The sequence below is a fragment of the Perca fluviatilis genome, chromosome 17, assembly GCF_010015445.1.
Source record: "Perca fluviatilis chromosome 17, GENO_Pfluv_1.0, whole genome shotgun sequence".
Taxonomy (NCBI): domain Eukaryota; kingdom Metazoa; phylum Chordata; class Actinopteri; order Perciformes; family Percidae; genus Perca; species Perca fluviatilis.
Genome location: NC_053128.1, coordinates 18,966,326 through 18,984,456, shown reverse-complemented (window position 1 = coordinate 18,984,456; position 18,131 = coordinate 18,966,326). Strand labels below are relative to the sequence as shown.

Sequence of the window (18,131 nt, the reverse complement as noted above, 5' to 3'; positions counted from 1 at the left end):
TTTCATCTATGCAGTGGCTTTCCTTTCAGGTGCTTTATGTGCTCTTCCTCTCATTAGCATTTAGTAAAATGTGTGTGCTTGTGAGAACATTTGAATATGTGTGTGTGCACATATTATGGAGAATAGATCATCCATCAGCTATTCCATCTGTGGGGCCAATCAATACACATGGTGAAATGCAAAAGAGTACTGGTATGTTTCTAACTTTAAGACACTGTAAATCTTCAAAAATGCTTACTAAACTGGATTGAAATACAGTATAAGTTGTGTTCCAGATGTATGAGATCTGAGCTGCCTCTACTATACCTTACCACCTTTACCAGGAAAACCTTTACACACACAGATGTGACCTTGAAAAAATATGCTAAACCATATGCAACCTATCAGCATGTTGATTGCTCACAGTATGACAAGGGCTGATGGATACCTAAGGTGTGTGCACTGGAAGTACTGAAGTATACTGTTTCAGGCAGCTTAGATTAGCCATGCTGTCCTCACATCAAACACATGTGGGCTGCTTGTAACATGCCACAGATGCATGTTGACAGGCATAGACAAACTAGCAGAGACATTAAAGGATAAACCGACTTCTTAAGTTTTTCTTTTTTCCGTTTTGATTCCTGTAAAAATGTTCTGAGCTGCTAGTTGAGCTCAGCCACCTCATCATGTTACATAGGCAGAGGCAAAAGAAGGAGCACATTTGATATTTGATCAGTTTGTGTGTCTGGGTAATGAAATATTTTGTGGCACCGTCAGTGTGGCTGTTTGGTATTTTGCATCTTAAAATGCATTTCCCATCTCTTTGAAGCTTTACTGTGAGAGAGAGTAGCAGTGTGTGAGACGTTCCCCTGGCAGAGTTGTGATTGCCTAGCAAGAGAAGCTGTCTGTCACCTTTTGAAAAGTTCTGTACAAGGACATGGGAAATCAATGAGCTATCTGAGAAACCCCTACAGAGAGAGAAAGTGTGTGTGTGTGTGTGTGTGTGTGTGTGTGTGCATGCGGTGTGTGTGTGTGTGTGTGTGTGTGTGTGTGTGTGTGTGTGTGTGTGTGTGTGTGTGTGTGTGTGTGTGTGGGTGTGTGTGTGCGCGTGCATGCATGTGTGGGGCATGGTGGAATGTGGGGGGTAGGGTCCTAAAAAACACATTGGACAGGACATCAAATCAATCTCAGATGGAAAAATGTAAATCATGCTGGCTGCAGCAATATGAGAATGCTATGACGAGTAGAGAGATCATTGATTTTTAGAAATGAAATGTCACGCCATTTCCTGGTGCAATAGGAGAAGGCAATAAAGTGCCATACGTAGTTTTAATATGTGGGGCTGAGGGGAATTGGGATTATTAGGCTACTATACCTCTCTAAGAATTTTTTTTTATCACTATCCATTGGGGCTTTACTTGCTCTTTACTGGTGCAGTAATATATTATGATATATCCATTATAAGTAAAATGGTTCATATTTTGTGTACATTCTGTATGTAAAAGGTTGAGCATTAAGGACCTTCATTTCACAATGTAAAAATAGACATATGTACAAGGGTGCTTGGGTAGCTCACCTGGTAGAGCGTGCACCCATATACAGAGGCTCAGTCCTCAACGCAGGGGCCGCAGGTTTGCTTCCGACCTGCAGCCCTTTGCTACATGGCATTCCCCCTTTCATGTCTAAGCTGTCCTATCCAATAAAGGCCTAAAATGCCAAGAAAATAATCTTTAAAAAAATATATACATTATGTAATACAAATATGTTTTAATTTTTATGCTGATCTAATGTCTATGTCTGTGGTCTCAGACTTAACAAAAGAGCGTTATTAAACACACTCATGACAGCACAAATAGTTGTAAAGACTCCTCTGGTCTACCTGACAACTCACAACTATATATGCCTGTTTTGTTTATGTGTCTGTCTGTTTTTATGCTCCCCAGGAGTGAGTCTGCTTATTCCAGCGGGGGCCATTCCTCAGGGCAGAGTGTATGAGATGTATGTGACGGTTCAGAGGAAGGAAAACATGAGGTATGCAGTGCCTCCTGCCACATCAATGCCCCAGAGTTTTGTTTAAATCCTGGCAGCTCCACCATGTCACACATAACAGTGAGACTGCTGTCACTTCGCCACTAAACAGCATTTGTGTGTGTGTGTGTGTGTGTGTGTGTGTGTGTGTGTGTGTGTGTGTGTGTGTGTGTGTGTGTGTGTGTGTGTGTGTGTATGTTTGTTATTTTCTGTGCACCTCCAGGCCCTCGGTGGAAGATGGCCAAACAGTGCTGAGCCCTATAGTGAGCTGTGGGCCCCCAGGGGCCTTGTTGACTCGGCCCCTCATCATCACCATGCACCACTGTGCTGTGTTTGACGGCCAACAGGATTGGCTGATCCAGCTCAAGAGCCAGTCACAGCAGAACCATTGGGAGGTGAGATGTGAGATGAAAACTGTGCAGCAGACTCTTATGTGTATCACCACAGTCCAAGTTTGAAAATGTGCTTCTGGCAGTCATGTAAAGCAGTACAAATTAGTTATGCCATCTAGAATAGTATTAAATCCACACTGCAACTGGTTGGTTGAAAATTCTACTCATCAAAGAACAAAGGGGAAGATATCAGGAAAAAGAAAATGATGAAATGGCTCCGGACGATAGATAGCAGATGAAGGAGATCAACTTCCCCTGCTTTGTTTGTGCAGCTCAGCACTCAGGGCGAACCTCTGTTGCAACCAGGTGCTGAAATAGTAAACCTCTGACAGCAGGGAACGAGCTGGGACTGTTTTTTTCCCCAGACTGTTTTCTTGTACCTTTTATGAATGACTATTTTTGTTTGGGTGTGCCATTGTGTGGGGTGTGTGTGTTTGTGTTTTTGGAAGCCCTGTGCCTGTAGGCTCCATCATAAACAATGCTGATGATGATAAGTTGGGTTGCTGAGGGCAGCAGTGTGAATGTGTTCTACCTATCCCCTTTCTCCTTCTCTTCCTCACTTTTTCTTCGACTCACACACACACACACACACACACACACACACACACACACACACACACACACACACACACACACACACACACACACACACAGTACACATACCACAAATTTTTGAGAGAAACTATGCTTCCACCCCATCACAAAAAGCAGCTTTAAACTTTTTACAAATGGTCCAGTTTTCATCTCTCTCCCAAGAACTCTGTCAGTACACCTCAGATAATAATATGACAGACCCTGCTGTAGGCAGTTATTATCGTCTTTTATTTACCTGCCAAGAGAGCATTTCTGGCTAAGCTTTCCTTCCATGTGGTTTTTAATGAACTCTCACAGGCAGGAGTTTGCCGAGACCTTTTTAAAGTGTAAGGTGCAATATAAAAACGAACCATAATCATTCATATAGCAGCACAGCCTAACGTGAGAAGAATGAAAAGCAGTAGAAAGGCAATACAATAACACAAAAATGTATAATTTTCTTAAGAATTTTGGTTTTATGGGCTAATGGCCTAAATTAGTAAGATAAAAATCGAACGTGGGCACTGCTCTTAGGGAGGGTATTTAGGAAAATGTTGAAGCACTAATTGTAGTCCATGCAGGCAAACTGTACAGGCCAGTCACATAATGAAACTACAGTACTTAGCACCAGCCTATATCTAATGTATGGCCCTCTGTCAGCTCATTATTGAGTAGTGGCTTGAATAACACCACTTTCAGGAAGTCTTGGCACAATCTCTACTGCTGATGTGACGATATGACTTATGGAGCAGAGAAAAACTGCCAGACTGGCCCCACATGGCCTTTGTGACATTGATGAATTACTCGGAGGGCAGCCAATAAAGCGCAGTGCGAACAGAGTATTTTTAAGGAGGAAATAACTATTGATCAAGGGTGACATTGGGGGGCTCCAAGTGTGTGTGTGTGTGTGTGTGTGTGTGTGTGTGGTGTATACAGACAGTCTGATGCTATCTGGAAGTAACCAATTGTCTCAGTGGTCAGTCTGTCTCTTGCTTGTATCCAAATGCGCACACACCTGGAACAATTCCGTATAAGAGCTTGTTATGTAAAAGTTTAGTGACTAATTAACTACAGTTTTCAAAAGACAAGTGACAGAGTGAAACTCGGATCATTCTGCAGCCTGTTTGGTTGAAAAACACCAGTCCATATACCAGTGGCGTAGGCAGAAATAGTATTGTGGGCCACATTCAATTCAATTCAATTCAATTTAATTCAGTTCAATTCAATTCAATTCAATTCAATTCAATTCAATTCAATTCAATTCAATTCAATTCAATTGTATTTATAGTATCAAATCATAACAAGAGTTATCTCGAGACACTTTACAGATAGAGTAGGTCTAGACCACACTCTATAATTGACAAAGCCCCAACAATTCCAGTAATTCACCCAAGAGCCAGCATTAGCAGTGGCTATTGCGACAGTGGCGAGGAAAAACTCCCTTTTAGGTAGAAACCTCGGCAGACCCAAACTCTTGGTAGGCGGTGTCTGACGGTGCCGGTTGGGGGTGTGATGAACAGTGTCATTAATAGTCATAATAAAGATAATGGAACAGTGACTACAATGGTAGTCGTAGTAGTTCATGTCATAGCAGGGCACAGCAGGGCATTACGGGATGTAGCATGGCACAGCAGAGCATGGGTGGACGCAGTGGACGCGGCAGGACGCAGCAGGACGCAACAGGACACTGCAGGGAATCGCAGAGCGTAGCAGGGTGTAGCAGGATCACAGCGACAGCTGCACCCAGGACCCAGATGTTGGTGCCACCCTAATCCCAGGCAATATTCTAGGCGAAAAAGAAACATAAGGACTCCGGGGAGTAAACTCCCCAGAGCTAGGTTAGTAACAACCATTTCTGGGACAAGGATGCACACAAAAGGAAACAAATAAAAAGAGAGAGGAGAGAGCAGCTCAGTGTGTCATCCCCGGCAGTCTAGAATTATAACAGCATAACTAAGAGAGGCAGGTTAAGGAGAGGTGCCTGGTCGGGCTAGAACTCTCCCCAACCGGATTGGGCTGTACTGGCCTGCCTCCCTCTATTGTTATTATATTATTGATTATATGATAGATGAATCTGGTGACAAGAGAAGCAGAGAAAAGCAGGGGTGCTGTGTCTGCAGCTATACACCCTGCCCCGCCGGTCTAGGCATATGCTGCAACTCCTCACTCCCTAACTATAAGCTTTTTCAAAGAGGAGGGTTTTCAGTTTATTCTTAAATGTGGTGACGGTGTCTGCCCCCCGAACCCAGATTGGGAGCTGGTTCCACAGGAGAGGAGCCTGGTTGCTGAAGGCTGTTACTATGTCTTTTTTTACATACATTTGAATATTTTTTATGACCAAATATATTTTGATCAAACTTAGCTGGACGGCCGGGCCAGTAAGTAAAGTGGGCGGACCAGTGCCGCCCTGGCCCATTACTGACTATGCACCTGCCATATACGTTCATCGAGAGTGGTAACACTGGTTTATATCTAACATGTGCATCAGTGATTTAGCGTGAGTCAATTCAACTCCTTTTACTTAGGCATGCGAGGGATCAACTTGTGAATCATAGATCTGTACATGGCTCGCGGAGGATACAAAATGACCAAAAATGTTGACACGTTCATGAGCCGTGCACACAGCTGTTGTGTTTACTGTTGCGTTTTGAAATCAGTTTTAACTCTGAATATTAAGGGGAAAAGTAGTATTTTTTAAGTTTTTGGAGGACTTTATAAGTATTGGGGAGAACAAATATCCATATTTAAATCCCGTTCTCTGTGGTGATTACAGTACATGCTTACAATTGATTACATCTCTGACCTGTCAGAAATGCAGATGGTATATCCAAGGTGATGGCAGCTTTCTTTATGAGGCCAGCCTCATGCTGCATGTGTGAAATATTGCTTTATATGACCTGCTCTGTCAAAATTTATTCAATTTTATTCATCACGGCTGTAGACATGAGCTCCTTTGAAGTAGTAATTCCTGGATACTTACTATATAATTACTATATATACTGTATATAGTCATCACTTCCTAGTGAAAATAATCAGTTCCATTGGCATCCAGGATATTGTAGCTTCCCCCGTCAAAGCACACACACACACACACACCTACACAAACACACGCGCGCACACACACACACACACACACACACACATGCGCGCACAGTGTCATTGAAGGGAACAAGGTGTTGTGATGATGATGAAGACAGCAGGTCATATAATGAGGAACATGTGGGGCCTTCTGCTTCAGTAACTCTCTCACAAAGATGTATCCTCCCACGCCTCTAAGAAAGAAAAAAAAAATCTGCTGCTGAATCCAGTCAAAAATGTGTCTTTATGCGTTTGATTTTTTGCACCAGCACACATATGGATGAAGCCAAAGCTTACTTTTTCCACTTGTGTTCTAATTATGCTTCAATGAGGAGCCCCAGTGCCATCCCCCAGGAGAAGTTAAACAGCCTTGCTCACAATAAAATATTGTAATTCCTCTTCTGTCTCTCATAATAGGCTGAATTAATGCCAATGTGCTGCTCACAGGAGTGTTTGGATTAGAGAGAGATAGAGAGAGAGAGAGAGAGAGAGAGAGAGAGAGGGTGAAAACCTACTCGGACCAGATAGTCTTAATGAAAGAGAAATATGCCCTGGCATTAGTGCCATTACAGGTGTCAACTACAAATGGTCCGGATACTCAATCTTCTATTACCTCACATAAACAATGGCAGCGTGCCGGACATAAGTAATACACACTTGCTAAGTGTAATATTTTACTGTCAGTTTCAATTAAACAGAAGTGAAATGTTCAGTAAAATAATAATAAATTGATAGTTTAAGTACACTGTTTTTGCTAACGCATTAGATCAATTTAGTCCCCAAAACTTAAACTGAATAAACTTAAATTCTGCTCAGTTTCAAAACATACAAATATAAGAAACCATTTTTTTGCTTTTGATGTTATGGCTATGCATATTTGGTATACTAGGTATTATTTACAAAAATGTAGGGGTATGTTCAAAAGAAAACTACAAATTGTGCTCATCTTGCTGTGCCTCCATTGAATGGTGAATACATAGAAAATGTATTTTATAGCATTTTCAGATTCATCATTTATATGTATGAAAAAGAATTCAATTAGATAAGGAAAAACATGATTTTGATAATGTCAAATAAGCAACAGTTAGCTTTTTGTCTGCTATTAATGGCTATACTTACTTGCCAACAAATTAACACATATAAGTCAACTTGAGGGGGACAGAGCCAGGGTGACAGAATGAGAAATGCTTCTTTTGTTCTCATCTTTTACCTCTGTTATATGGTATTTCTTAATGTAATCCCTTGCATATTTCTGTTTTTAGCTTATTATCTCCCACACACCCTCCTGTCACATTTTCTTTCTTCCTGTCCATATGTAGGATGTGGTGGTGGTAGGAGAAGAAAATTTCACTACGCCGTGCTATATCCAAATGGATGACGAGGCCTGCCACATCCTGACAGAGACACTGGGCACCACCTGCCTAGTGGGCCAGTCTCTCAGCGCTGCAACCATCAAGCGCCTCAAACTAGCAATCTTCGGCCCTGTCACCTGCCCCGCCATGGAGTATCACATCAGAGTCTACTGCCTTGATGACACACAGGACGCACTCAAGGTAAATATACAGCATGTTGCAGTTGTGTGTCGTTTCTTTTGTCCCTGTATTTGCAAAAGGTTAGGTAGCAGAAATTAAATGTGTTTGTGAGCATTAATGATGTCTGTGAGTGTGTCATTTTGACAGAATGGTTATGGTGTGTGTGTGTGTGTGTGTGTGTGTGTGTGTGTGTGTGTGTGTGTGTGTGTGTGTGTGTGTGTGTGTGTGTGTGTGTGTGTGTGTGTGTGTGTGTAGGCATAGTCAGCGGATGAGCTGTGAGAGCCATAGTGAAAAAGCTTTGTGTTGGTGTATCACAATAAGGGAAGACAAGTGCTTGCATTGAAAAAGCATGAAAAGCTGCACTTAGAAAGATGTCGCTGCTGTGCCAAAACAAAATCTTTGTTTATATTATCCCTCTACTGTTGTCTCCTTCTGTTTAATACCTTTATCTGCTACATGCAAGAAAGATAAGGAAGGATTATTATACTGAGCAGGGATATTAAACACGGTTATTAAGTTCGGGACTGGGTAATGAGAAGTGATAGTGATCCTGCTGCAATGACACTGAAGTTGGTTTTAGATGACAGGTCCAGATTCAGGTTCATAAAGAAGAGAGAGAAAGTGATAAATATAATAACATTTCATTTGTAGATTGACATTAGAGATGACATACCACACTGTGACTTTTTATAACATGTTTATGACATATTATACTATGACTTTTTATGACATTTTTATGACATACTACACTATGAGGTTTTAAATTTACACTATGACTTTTTTATGTCATACTATACTATGACTTTTTATGTCATTACATCACACATAATTTCATTTAGCAGACACTTTTATCCAAATATATATATATATATATATATATATACATTTATTCCGACACACCGATGGCGCAGCATTGGGAGCAATTCGGGGTTCAGTGTCTTGCCCAAGGACACTTTGTAGACGACCGCTCTACCACCTGAGCTACAGCAGCCCATACTATACTATTAGTTTTTATGACTTTATGTCATACTATACTATGAGGTTTTTAAAGTATTAGGCTTTTTTTCAAAAAACGTTTTAACTAAAGTCAATGGAGCAATTTTCAAATGGTCTTCAGGCTTCTTACTTTTTGAAATGTTAATCCTCCCACATAATTTAAACTGCTCAGGGGTGACATCTAGCTCACCCAGAAAGAGCCTTTGCTGCGTGTCATCCCCCATCTCTGTCCCACCTTTCCTGTCTATCCACTGTCACCTTTAAATAAAGGGAAAAAAGCCCCCCAAAAGTATATTTAAAAAAACAACTTTAAACTATTTACAAAACCTTCAGCTGTTAACAATGATTTATCCATCCATCCATCTTCGTCCGCTTATCCGGTGTCGGGTCGCGCGGGGAGCAGCTCCAGCAGGGGACCCCAAACTTCCCTTTCCCGAGCAACATTAACCAGCTCCGACTGGGGGATCCCGAGGCGTTCCCAGGCCAGGTTGGAGATATAATCCCTCCACCTAGTCCTGGGTCTTCCCCGAGGCCTCCTCCCAGCTGGACGTGCCTGGAACACCTCCCTAGGGAGGTGCCCAGGGGGCATCCTTACCAGATGCCCGAACCACCTCAACTGGCTCCTTTTACTCACCTTTTTCGAGATACTATACGATGACTTTTTTATCACTTTTTTTTCGACATACTATGCTTTTTATTTATTTTTAGACATGCTATACTATGACTTTTTTCGATAAACTATACTACAACTTTTTTTTATTACTTTTACTATGACTTTTTTTTCCACTTTTTTGGACATACTATACTATTACTTTTTTGGACATACTATACCATGACTTTTTTTCAACATACTATGACTTTTTTTCCACTTTTTTCAACATACTATATTATGATGTTTTTTTTTCCACTTTTGTAGACACATTATACTATGACTTTTTTCTTTGACTCCTTTATCACCTTTTTTCAACAGGCTATACTAAGACTCTTTTGACATGCTATACTGACTTTAATCGACATATAGACTCTACTATGAATTTTTTCGACATGCTTTATTGACTTTTTTTGACATACTATACTATGACTTTTTTTTCCACTTTTTTGGACATAATATGCTATGACTTTTGTCAACATACTATAGTATGACTTTTTTGGACATAATATACTATGACTTTTTTGGACATAATATACTATGACTTTTTTGGACATAATATACTATGACATTTTTTCCACTTTTTTCGACATACTATACTATAACTTTTTTCAACATACTATACTGTGACTTTTTCCCACTATTTTCGACATACTATACTAAGACTTTTTTGACATGCAATACTATGACCTTTTTTTTTAAGATTATTTTTTTGGCAATTTTCCCTTTATTAAGTAGTGACAGTGGATAGACATGAAAGGGGGAGAGAGAGATGGGGGATGACACGCCAGCAAAGGGCAGCAGGTCGGATTCAAACCCGCGTTGCTGCAGGACTCAGCCAACATGGGCTGAATGCTCTTACTGGGTCAGCTAAAGGCCACCGACTTTGTTCCACTTTTTTCGACATACTATACTATGACTTTTTTGACACACTATAACATTACTTTTTTCTACATACTTTATTTTGACTATTTTCAATAAATTATTACTTTTTTAAACTTTTTTCAACATACTTTGACTTTTTTCCCACTTTTTTCGACATACTATACTATTACTTTATTTTCACTTTTTCGACATACTATACTATGACTTTTTTCGACATACTATACTATGGCTTTTTTCCACTTTTTCAACATACTATACTATGACTTTTTTCCACTTTTTTCAACATTCTATACTATAACTTTTTTTTTGACATACTATACTATGACTTTTTTCCACTTTTTCGACATGGCTTTTTTTACACTTTTTTTTCGACATACTATACTATGACTTTTTTACACTTTTTTCAACATTCTATACTATAATTTTTTTTTTTGACATACTATACTATGACTTTTTTACACTTTTTTCGACATACTATACTATGACTTTTTTACACTTTTTTCGACATATTATACTATGACTTTTTTTACACTTTTTTCGACATGCTATATACTACGATTTTTTTTTAAACAAGGTATATTTATTCATTTTCAGTTATGAACAATACAGATTATGCAGCAATCACAGGTCACATAGATTTAAACAAAATAAAAATGATTTATTAAAAAATAAATTAATTAAATAAAAATCAAGTTAAGTGCTATGTGTTCATCCCTTATGGTTAGCAACCGAGCATCCAACCCATCTATAAAGTCTAAAAAGGGCCTCCAAGTCAAGTAAAATTTTGAAGTAGATCCTCTCATGGTGTAACGGATCTTTTCTACTCTTAGTGATTGCAAAACCTCCCGAACCCAGTGCGCAAAGGCAGGAGGGGAAACCTCCTTCCACTTGAACAATATTAGTCTTCTGGCTAGCAAAGTGGAGTAGAAAAAAATTCGACATACTATACTATGACTTTTTTCCACTTTTTTCGACATGCTCTTCTATGAGTTTTTTGACATACTATACTATGTTTTTTTGCCACTTTTTTCAACATTCTATACTATAACTTTTTTCGACATACTATACTAAGACTTTTTTCGACATACAATAATAAGACTTTTTTCGATATACTATACTACGACTTTTTTCAACATACTATACTATGACTTTTTTCGACATACTGTGCTGTGATTTTTTTTTGACATACTATACTATGAGTTTTTTGACACATTATACTATGACTTTTTTCAACATACTATACCATAACTTTTTTCCACTTTTTTCGACATACAATACTATAACTTTTATAGACATAAAATACTATGACTAAATAACTTTCTTGGAGACACTAATAATATGCATGACAACATTACAGGTCAGACTCGAAACCTTGACCTTCTGTAATAAACCTCTACATGTTTTTTGGGCCTTTTTCTTCCTTTATTTGATAGGACAGTTAGGTGAGAAAGGGGAGAGAGAGGGGGAAGACATGCAGGATATTGTCACAGGTCGGATTTGAACGCTGGACCTCTGTGTCGAGGCATAAACCTCTCAGTAAATGTGCGCCTGCTCTACCACTGAACCAACCTGGCTACAAACCTCTACGTTTGTGCCTGCTCTACCAATTGAGCTAACCAGCCGCTAAACAAACTCATTTCAACATATTATACTATGACTCCTTCATCACTTTTTTCAACAGGCTATACTATGACTCTTTTAACATGATATACTGACTTTTTTTGACATACATACTATACCTACGACCTTTTTCAACATACTATGTTATGACTATTTTCGACATTAAATACTATGACTTCATCACTTTTTTCGAGACACGTAATTATGACACGCGAACACCGTTACTGGTCGGACTCAAACCCTGGACCCTCTGGAAAAAAGCTCTACATGTGTGCCTTCTCAACCAACTGAGCTAGCCAGACACTGTAGCAGCTGCTTTTGACTTACTATACTATGAGTCTTTCATCACTTTTTTCAACCGACTTTACTACAACTTTTTTCGACATGCTATGTTATGACTATTTTCAACATTCTATGTCGATTTTTGGCATAAAAATGCTATGACTTAATCACTTTTTTTGAGACACTTAATTATGACACGCGAACACCATCACAGGTCGGACTTGAACCCTTGTCCTGCTGGAAATGAAATCTATATACACGTGCACCTGCTCTATCAACTGACCTAACCAGCCACTTTATCACCTGTTGCCGATATTTTATCCTATGACTTTTTTCGACATACTATACTATGACTATTTTCAACATACTATTCTATGACTTTTTTCAACATACTTTGCTATGAATTTTTTCGACATACTATAATATGACTTTTTTTGACATACTATAGTGTTACTTTTTTCCACATACTATACTATGACTTTTTTTGACATGCTATGACTTTTTTTCCACTTTTTTTGACATACTATACTGTGACTTTTTTCGACATACTATACTATGACTTTTATCAACATAAAATAATAGAACTTAGTCACTTTTTTCGAGACACTATATTATGACATGCAGGACTTTGGACCTTTCAGAATAAACCTCTACATTTGTGAACGTGCTCTACCAACTGAGCTAACCAGCCACTATACTGACTCTTTTCGACATACTATGACTTATTCATCACTTTTTTACAACATACTATCCTATGAAAAACTATACTATGATTCTTTCGACATACCGTACTATGACTTTTTATCACTTTTTTCTACATACTATACGATGACTATTATCGATATTCTATGACTTTTTTCCCATTTTCTTTTTTAAATACTGTACTATGGCTTTTTTCAACATACTATACTATTACTTTTTTCAACATACTATGCAATAATTTTTTTCAACTTACCATACTATTACTTTTTTCGACATACTATACTATGATTTTTTTCAACATACTATAGGCTACTATTACTTTTTTCGACATACTATACTACTGAAATGTGCTATACAAATAAAGCTGCCTTGCCTTGCCTATACATTTTTTGACATACTATGCTATGACTTTTTAAAGACATTTATATGCTATGCTATACTATGTTTATTACATACTATACTGTGACTTTTTCATGACGGTATGCCTTTTTAATTACTTAGGTCATAATATATTATAACTTTTTATGCAATTTTTATGGAATACTATACTATGACTGTTCTATGACTTTTTGTGTCATACTATGCAATGACTTTTCTATGACGTAAAAGGCAAATAAAACTTCTGTAGCAAACAACAACAGTATACGGCAGCACAAAAGTAGACACATTTGTTTTGATGTCAGTACAGTATACATGGTTTCATATACTAAACCAGTGTGTTTTGTGTGTATTCAGGAAGTCCTACAGATGGAGAAGCAAATGGGTGGGAAGTTGTTGGATGAACCAAAGACTCTCAACTTTAAAGACAGCACCCACAACCTGAGACTTTCCATCCACGATGTCCCCCACACAATGTGGAAGAGCAAACTACTTGCTAAGTACCAGGTAAACTGGCACCCTTTCAGAAAAAAAGGACTTCAACATTGTCACAGGCTTAATAACAGCTGAGTAAATCTTCTACCATCTTCAACTCTCTGCAGGAGCTATCTTTTCAGCAAGTGTGGAGCGGCTCACAGAGGAACCTCCACTGTTGCTTTACTTTGGAGCGGTTTTCCTCCAGCACTGTGGACCTGGCCTGTAAGATATGTGTCCGCCAGGTGGAGGGAGAAGGACAGATTTTTCAGCTGGATACTACACTGTCAGAGGTAGGATTTATACTTGGGTATTTACATGTAGCCTACACTCTTGCATTTAATGTATAACAGCTTAAAATAATAATTCTTCTTGTTTAGATACGAGCAATGCATCACAAAACAAATTCACCAAGATCACACGTTGCTTCCAAAATCCACTCCCCTCTATCTATCTATCTATCTATCTATCTATCTATCTATCTATCTATCTATCTATCTATCTATCTATCTATCTATCTATCTATCTATCTATCTAAATAAAAAAAGATCAGAGAATTTAAATGAATGAAAAGAATTTTAATAATGGAGATAATGCATTTCCTCCACCACATTGCGCTCCTCTCTGTGTTGTGAGAAATACTTGAATGAATTTACCCTCTCTCCTGTGTTCTATTCCCTCTTTTTGCATTGTTCATAAAGACTGACAGGGTGGAAGACAGGGAGTCTCGACCCTGCGGCCTTCACATAGTCCTGCCTATGACAGGCCAATGCAGAGCAGAGGGGAATAATCACCCTCTAGTTGTGCTGCACTTGTTTCACAAAGGCCATCTGGCCAGGAGGATAGAGCTTGAGGGATGGCGGAGCGCTCAGGCTTTGTGCTCAGTAATGAGATGAATAACCGTACATGCATTGCAGATCTGTGTCTGTGCCTGGCCTTGGTTCATTTGTCTCTGGGTATTGCTCTAGTTTGTGTAGGCAGACCTCCAGCACTTAATTCTCCAGATGCAATATATTTCAGAATCACTCAGCTCACGCTAACAAATGGATGACAATAAAATTAATAATTTTCACGTTTTATACAAACCAGAAACAGGAAATTTCTGAGCTACCAATCAATTTTGAGCTACATTATGTTTCGTTTTGTCAGATGGTCTTAAATTATGTACATGCTGAAAAAATGCCACTACTATAGTGTGTCTCTCCTTCAACCTTTCTCTCTCTCTGCAGGATTCCCAGAGTATTGACACGTCTCTGCTGGACCCCGCTAGCAACATCACCACACTGGTGGGGCCCAATGCCTTTCGCATCCCCGTCTCCATCCGACAGAAATTGTGTGGCAGTCTCGATGCACCACAGACCAGGGGAAATGACTGGAGGATGTTGGCACACAAACTTAACCTTGACAGGTGGGTAGAGGAACAGGGCTGTCTGAGAGAGAAAAGGAGCGAGACAGTGACTCGTGATTTAGGCCCTTAGCAGTCTGGCCACAGGAACTGGCTGTCATCAGACTTTGCTCATTTTTTAAGGGAAAATGAAAGAGATGCAATGAAACAATACAAGGGACTTGATTTAGAAATAAACTAAATTCACAAATCTTCCTATTTTTCAAAAAGGTTGTTAATGTGCAATTTTAGCTGCTAAATCCTTTTGTTCATTAGAAGTAGGCAACAGGATCACATGGGGAAAAAAACTTTGTTTTTATTTGATTGTCATGTGGGAATGTGACTCATTTTGATACGCATCTGCTGAATTGAGACTGAACTGAGATAGACAGAGAGAGAGAGACAAAGATAGAATGATGATTTTCTTTTCAAAACATCACCCATGTGTCTTTGATAGTCTTGTGTGTGTGATGGAGATACAGTGCGTTTCCATTTATAAGGTCCCAGCTCAGCGGGGCGGCCTTATCACATGCAGCAGCTGCAGATTGACGAGAGCACTTACAGAGTGTGGCATGAAGGAAGGAGAGCGCAGGGGAGAGACTTGAACCAACATTTCATTCACAGATGATACATTCAGAACAGAAGTCTATACGTAGATACATTCATGTTAGTTTTATTTTTTTCAAATATATATCCAGGATGTGTTAATTTTGAATATCAAAACTGGGTGACACTCTAGGATAGGATTTTATTTTAAATATCCTTTGCAGCACAAATGCTCTTATAGTTATTTTTTTTAACTTACTTAAAGAGACTGCATAATCAGCAACTATTTGCATATTCTCCCCAATTTTCTCTTAACTTTATATACATTTGATTTTCTTTCTGTGCTGTGCTTGTCGCAAAAGAGCTTAATATTCTGAAGGAAAAAAAGAGCACCTTTTTGCATTTTTAAACCAATTGGCATCTTTAAAATGGTATTTTTTAGAGACAAATCTATTAAAAAATTAAATAAGTTATTTACATTGCACACATTTTTCTGTCTTGTCATATGATGAAAAATGAGACTTAAATGTATGCGTTAGATGTACCCTGTTGTGTACAGATTGCAGAGCTAAAAAAAATTTTAAATATTTTTTTCAACCATGTCAGCACACCAGCCAAGTCCTATCTTCTAATTCAAGAAAACCCATTCTTATCTGTTAACCATTTACATCCTTTTTCTTACCCATCCTTCTCTGTTTTGTCACAATCATTCACTCAGGTATCTTAACTACTTTGCCACCAAATCCAGTCCTACGGGAGTAATCCTGGACTTGTGGGAGGCCCAGCATTTTCCTGATGGCAACCTCAGTCGTCTGGCCCAAGTACTGGAGGAGATGGGACGCCATGACAGCCTTGTTCCTGCTGCGATTGAACACTGACATCTGTCCACCAGGGAGTGTGACATTCCAGGGAGGAAGAAGACATAAAAAGAAAATAAGAGAGGGGGACGGCGAAAAGCAGGCGAGTCATTTGGCATCAAAATGACAAATGCACATACGCACTCACTGATACCGTGTGTGTGTGTGTGTGTGTATATGGGGGTGTTTGTGCGCACACTCAGAGAAGCAAGAAGAAAGAAACAGCTAGGTCTACTCAGCCATGACCCAGTTAAACATTGGCAACAAAAGGTGTTAAAACTTGGAGGGTAAACAAGAATATCTGTCATTTCTCTCTGGCTGTTCCTCTGTCTCTTTTTCTGGTACAACGACTTTATATTTTTGGCTCTAGTTTCCTTGGAAACAGCTGTGTGGTTATTTGGAGGGGCTGTGCGGATATGTGGATGATGCCCTTGCCATAGACAACAGTCTGAGTAGTGAGATGCTATCAAAGGTCAAAGGAGCAAGGCTTGAATCAAAGGAAGCATCTCTCACTCTCCAAAAACCATATCAACTCCATGGACGAGTATGTGTTCTGTCATAACATAGTATTTAATAATATGCCTATTTATACATATGTTTTTTTTTTTTGTATTTCATGCTGCCTGTTATGGACTATTTTGCAGTGTCCTCACATTTTGTTTTCCGTTTCATTATGTTTGACTGTATTATAGCACCTCCCGGTGGACTCTTGCAGTAATGACTCATTTACATGTACAGAAGGAAATCAATGATGTAACCATTTTACAGCTTTAGTGTTGCTGTAGTAACTACTATTAATACTTTTTATTCATGTCATGTATAATTATTGATTTTAAGTATGTGTGCTTCTTTCAAAGGATTTTTTTTAGATCTTTAAAATATTTTTGATAAGTTGCATTGGTTATGATTTTTCTTTCTTTGCATGGTTAATTATCAGGTCATTTTGTGATCAAGACAATTTTCTCAAACTGAATACAATTTATGACTGATGCTGATGATTTGTATGTTGTTCAAGATGATATCATTTACATTAAAGTGACCAGGCAGAGAGGAGAGGTAGAAAAAGGGAATCAAATAACTATATTTTTGTAGGACCAATGCAACTGAATATGACTGCTTTGTACCAAATAGTTGACATACAGTGTATAAGGTTTCAATTTAATACAGAGGGCGATCAACTAAATATCAAACGTCATCAAGTGTAATTTCTTGTGTTCAGAACTGAATGACTTTCATCTGTGTTTTGGAGAACAGAGATTTTAACTCAGACTTCTGTGTTTGTACATTAATGACAGAAGCCATCAATGTTATGACACTGACTGCGCATAAAAATTAGTGGTACTTGTAAATGCAACATTCCTTTGATGCAGCAGCACTTGTGACTGTTCCACGTAGTTGGTTCTTGATTTTTCTTTTTTTAATGGCAGTTGTCCCAGTTTTCGTAAAGCCGTCTATGCAAACTTTGCATTTTTCTGAAACAATCTTTACATTCTCAGTGGGCTAGCATTTTGCATTCCCTAGTTGTTCTTCAGCTTCATGATTATTATTGTGTATAGTGAGAATGTAGCCTGTCTGTTACTGGCACTCATGATGTTGCAACTGCTTGCATTTCATCTGTCAAGTTATTGTACAAAGTGTAAGAAAGAATTTTTAAGACTAATAATAAATTATATTTATATGCAACATTGAAAACCGAGCACGAGGATCTCGTTTGTTTGTATTGTGAGATAAATAACATCAATCTTATGGCAGCATTCCAACATAAATAGACAAGCC

At 38.7% G+C, this 18,131-nt stretch overlaps 1 protein-coding gene across 3 annotated transcripts in view; it reads left to right on the top strand.

Moving 5' to 3' along the window:
- Positions 1-16,526, top strand: part of unc5c (unc-5 netrin receptor C) — a 146,711-nt gene extending 130,185 nt beyond the window's left edge. For all 3 annotated transcript variants that reach the window (XM_039779257.1, XM_039779256.1, XM_039779255.1), the window contains 7 exons: positions 1,923-2,010; positions 2,231-2,402; positions 7,370-7,603; positions 13,452-13,601; positions 13,697-13,861; positions 14,798-14,976; positions 16,217-16,526. In XM_039779257.1, coding sequence (XP_039635191.1) covers positions 1,923-2,010; positions 2,231-2,402; positions 7,370-7,603; positions 13,452-13,601; positions 13,697-13,861; positions 14,798-14,976; positions 16,217-16,376 — 1,148 coding nt within the window. In that variant the 3' untranslated portion in view covers positions 16,377-16,526. The remainder of the gene's footprint in view (positions 1-1,922; positions 2,011-2,230; positions 2,403-7,369; positions 7,604-13,451; positions 13,602-13,696; positions 13,862-14,797; positions 14,977-16,216) is intronic.
- Positions 16,527-18,131: the final 1,605 nt, after the last annotated feature.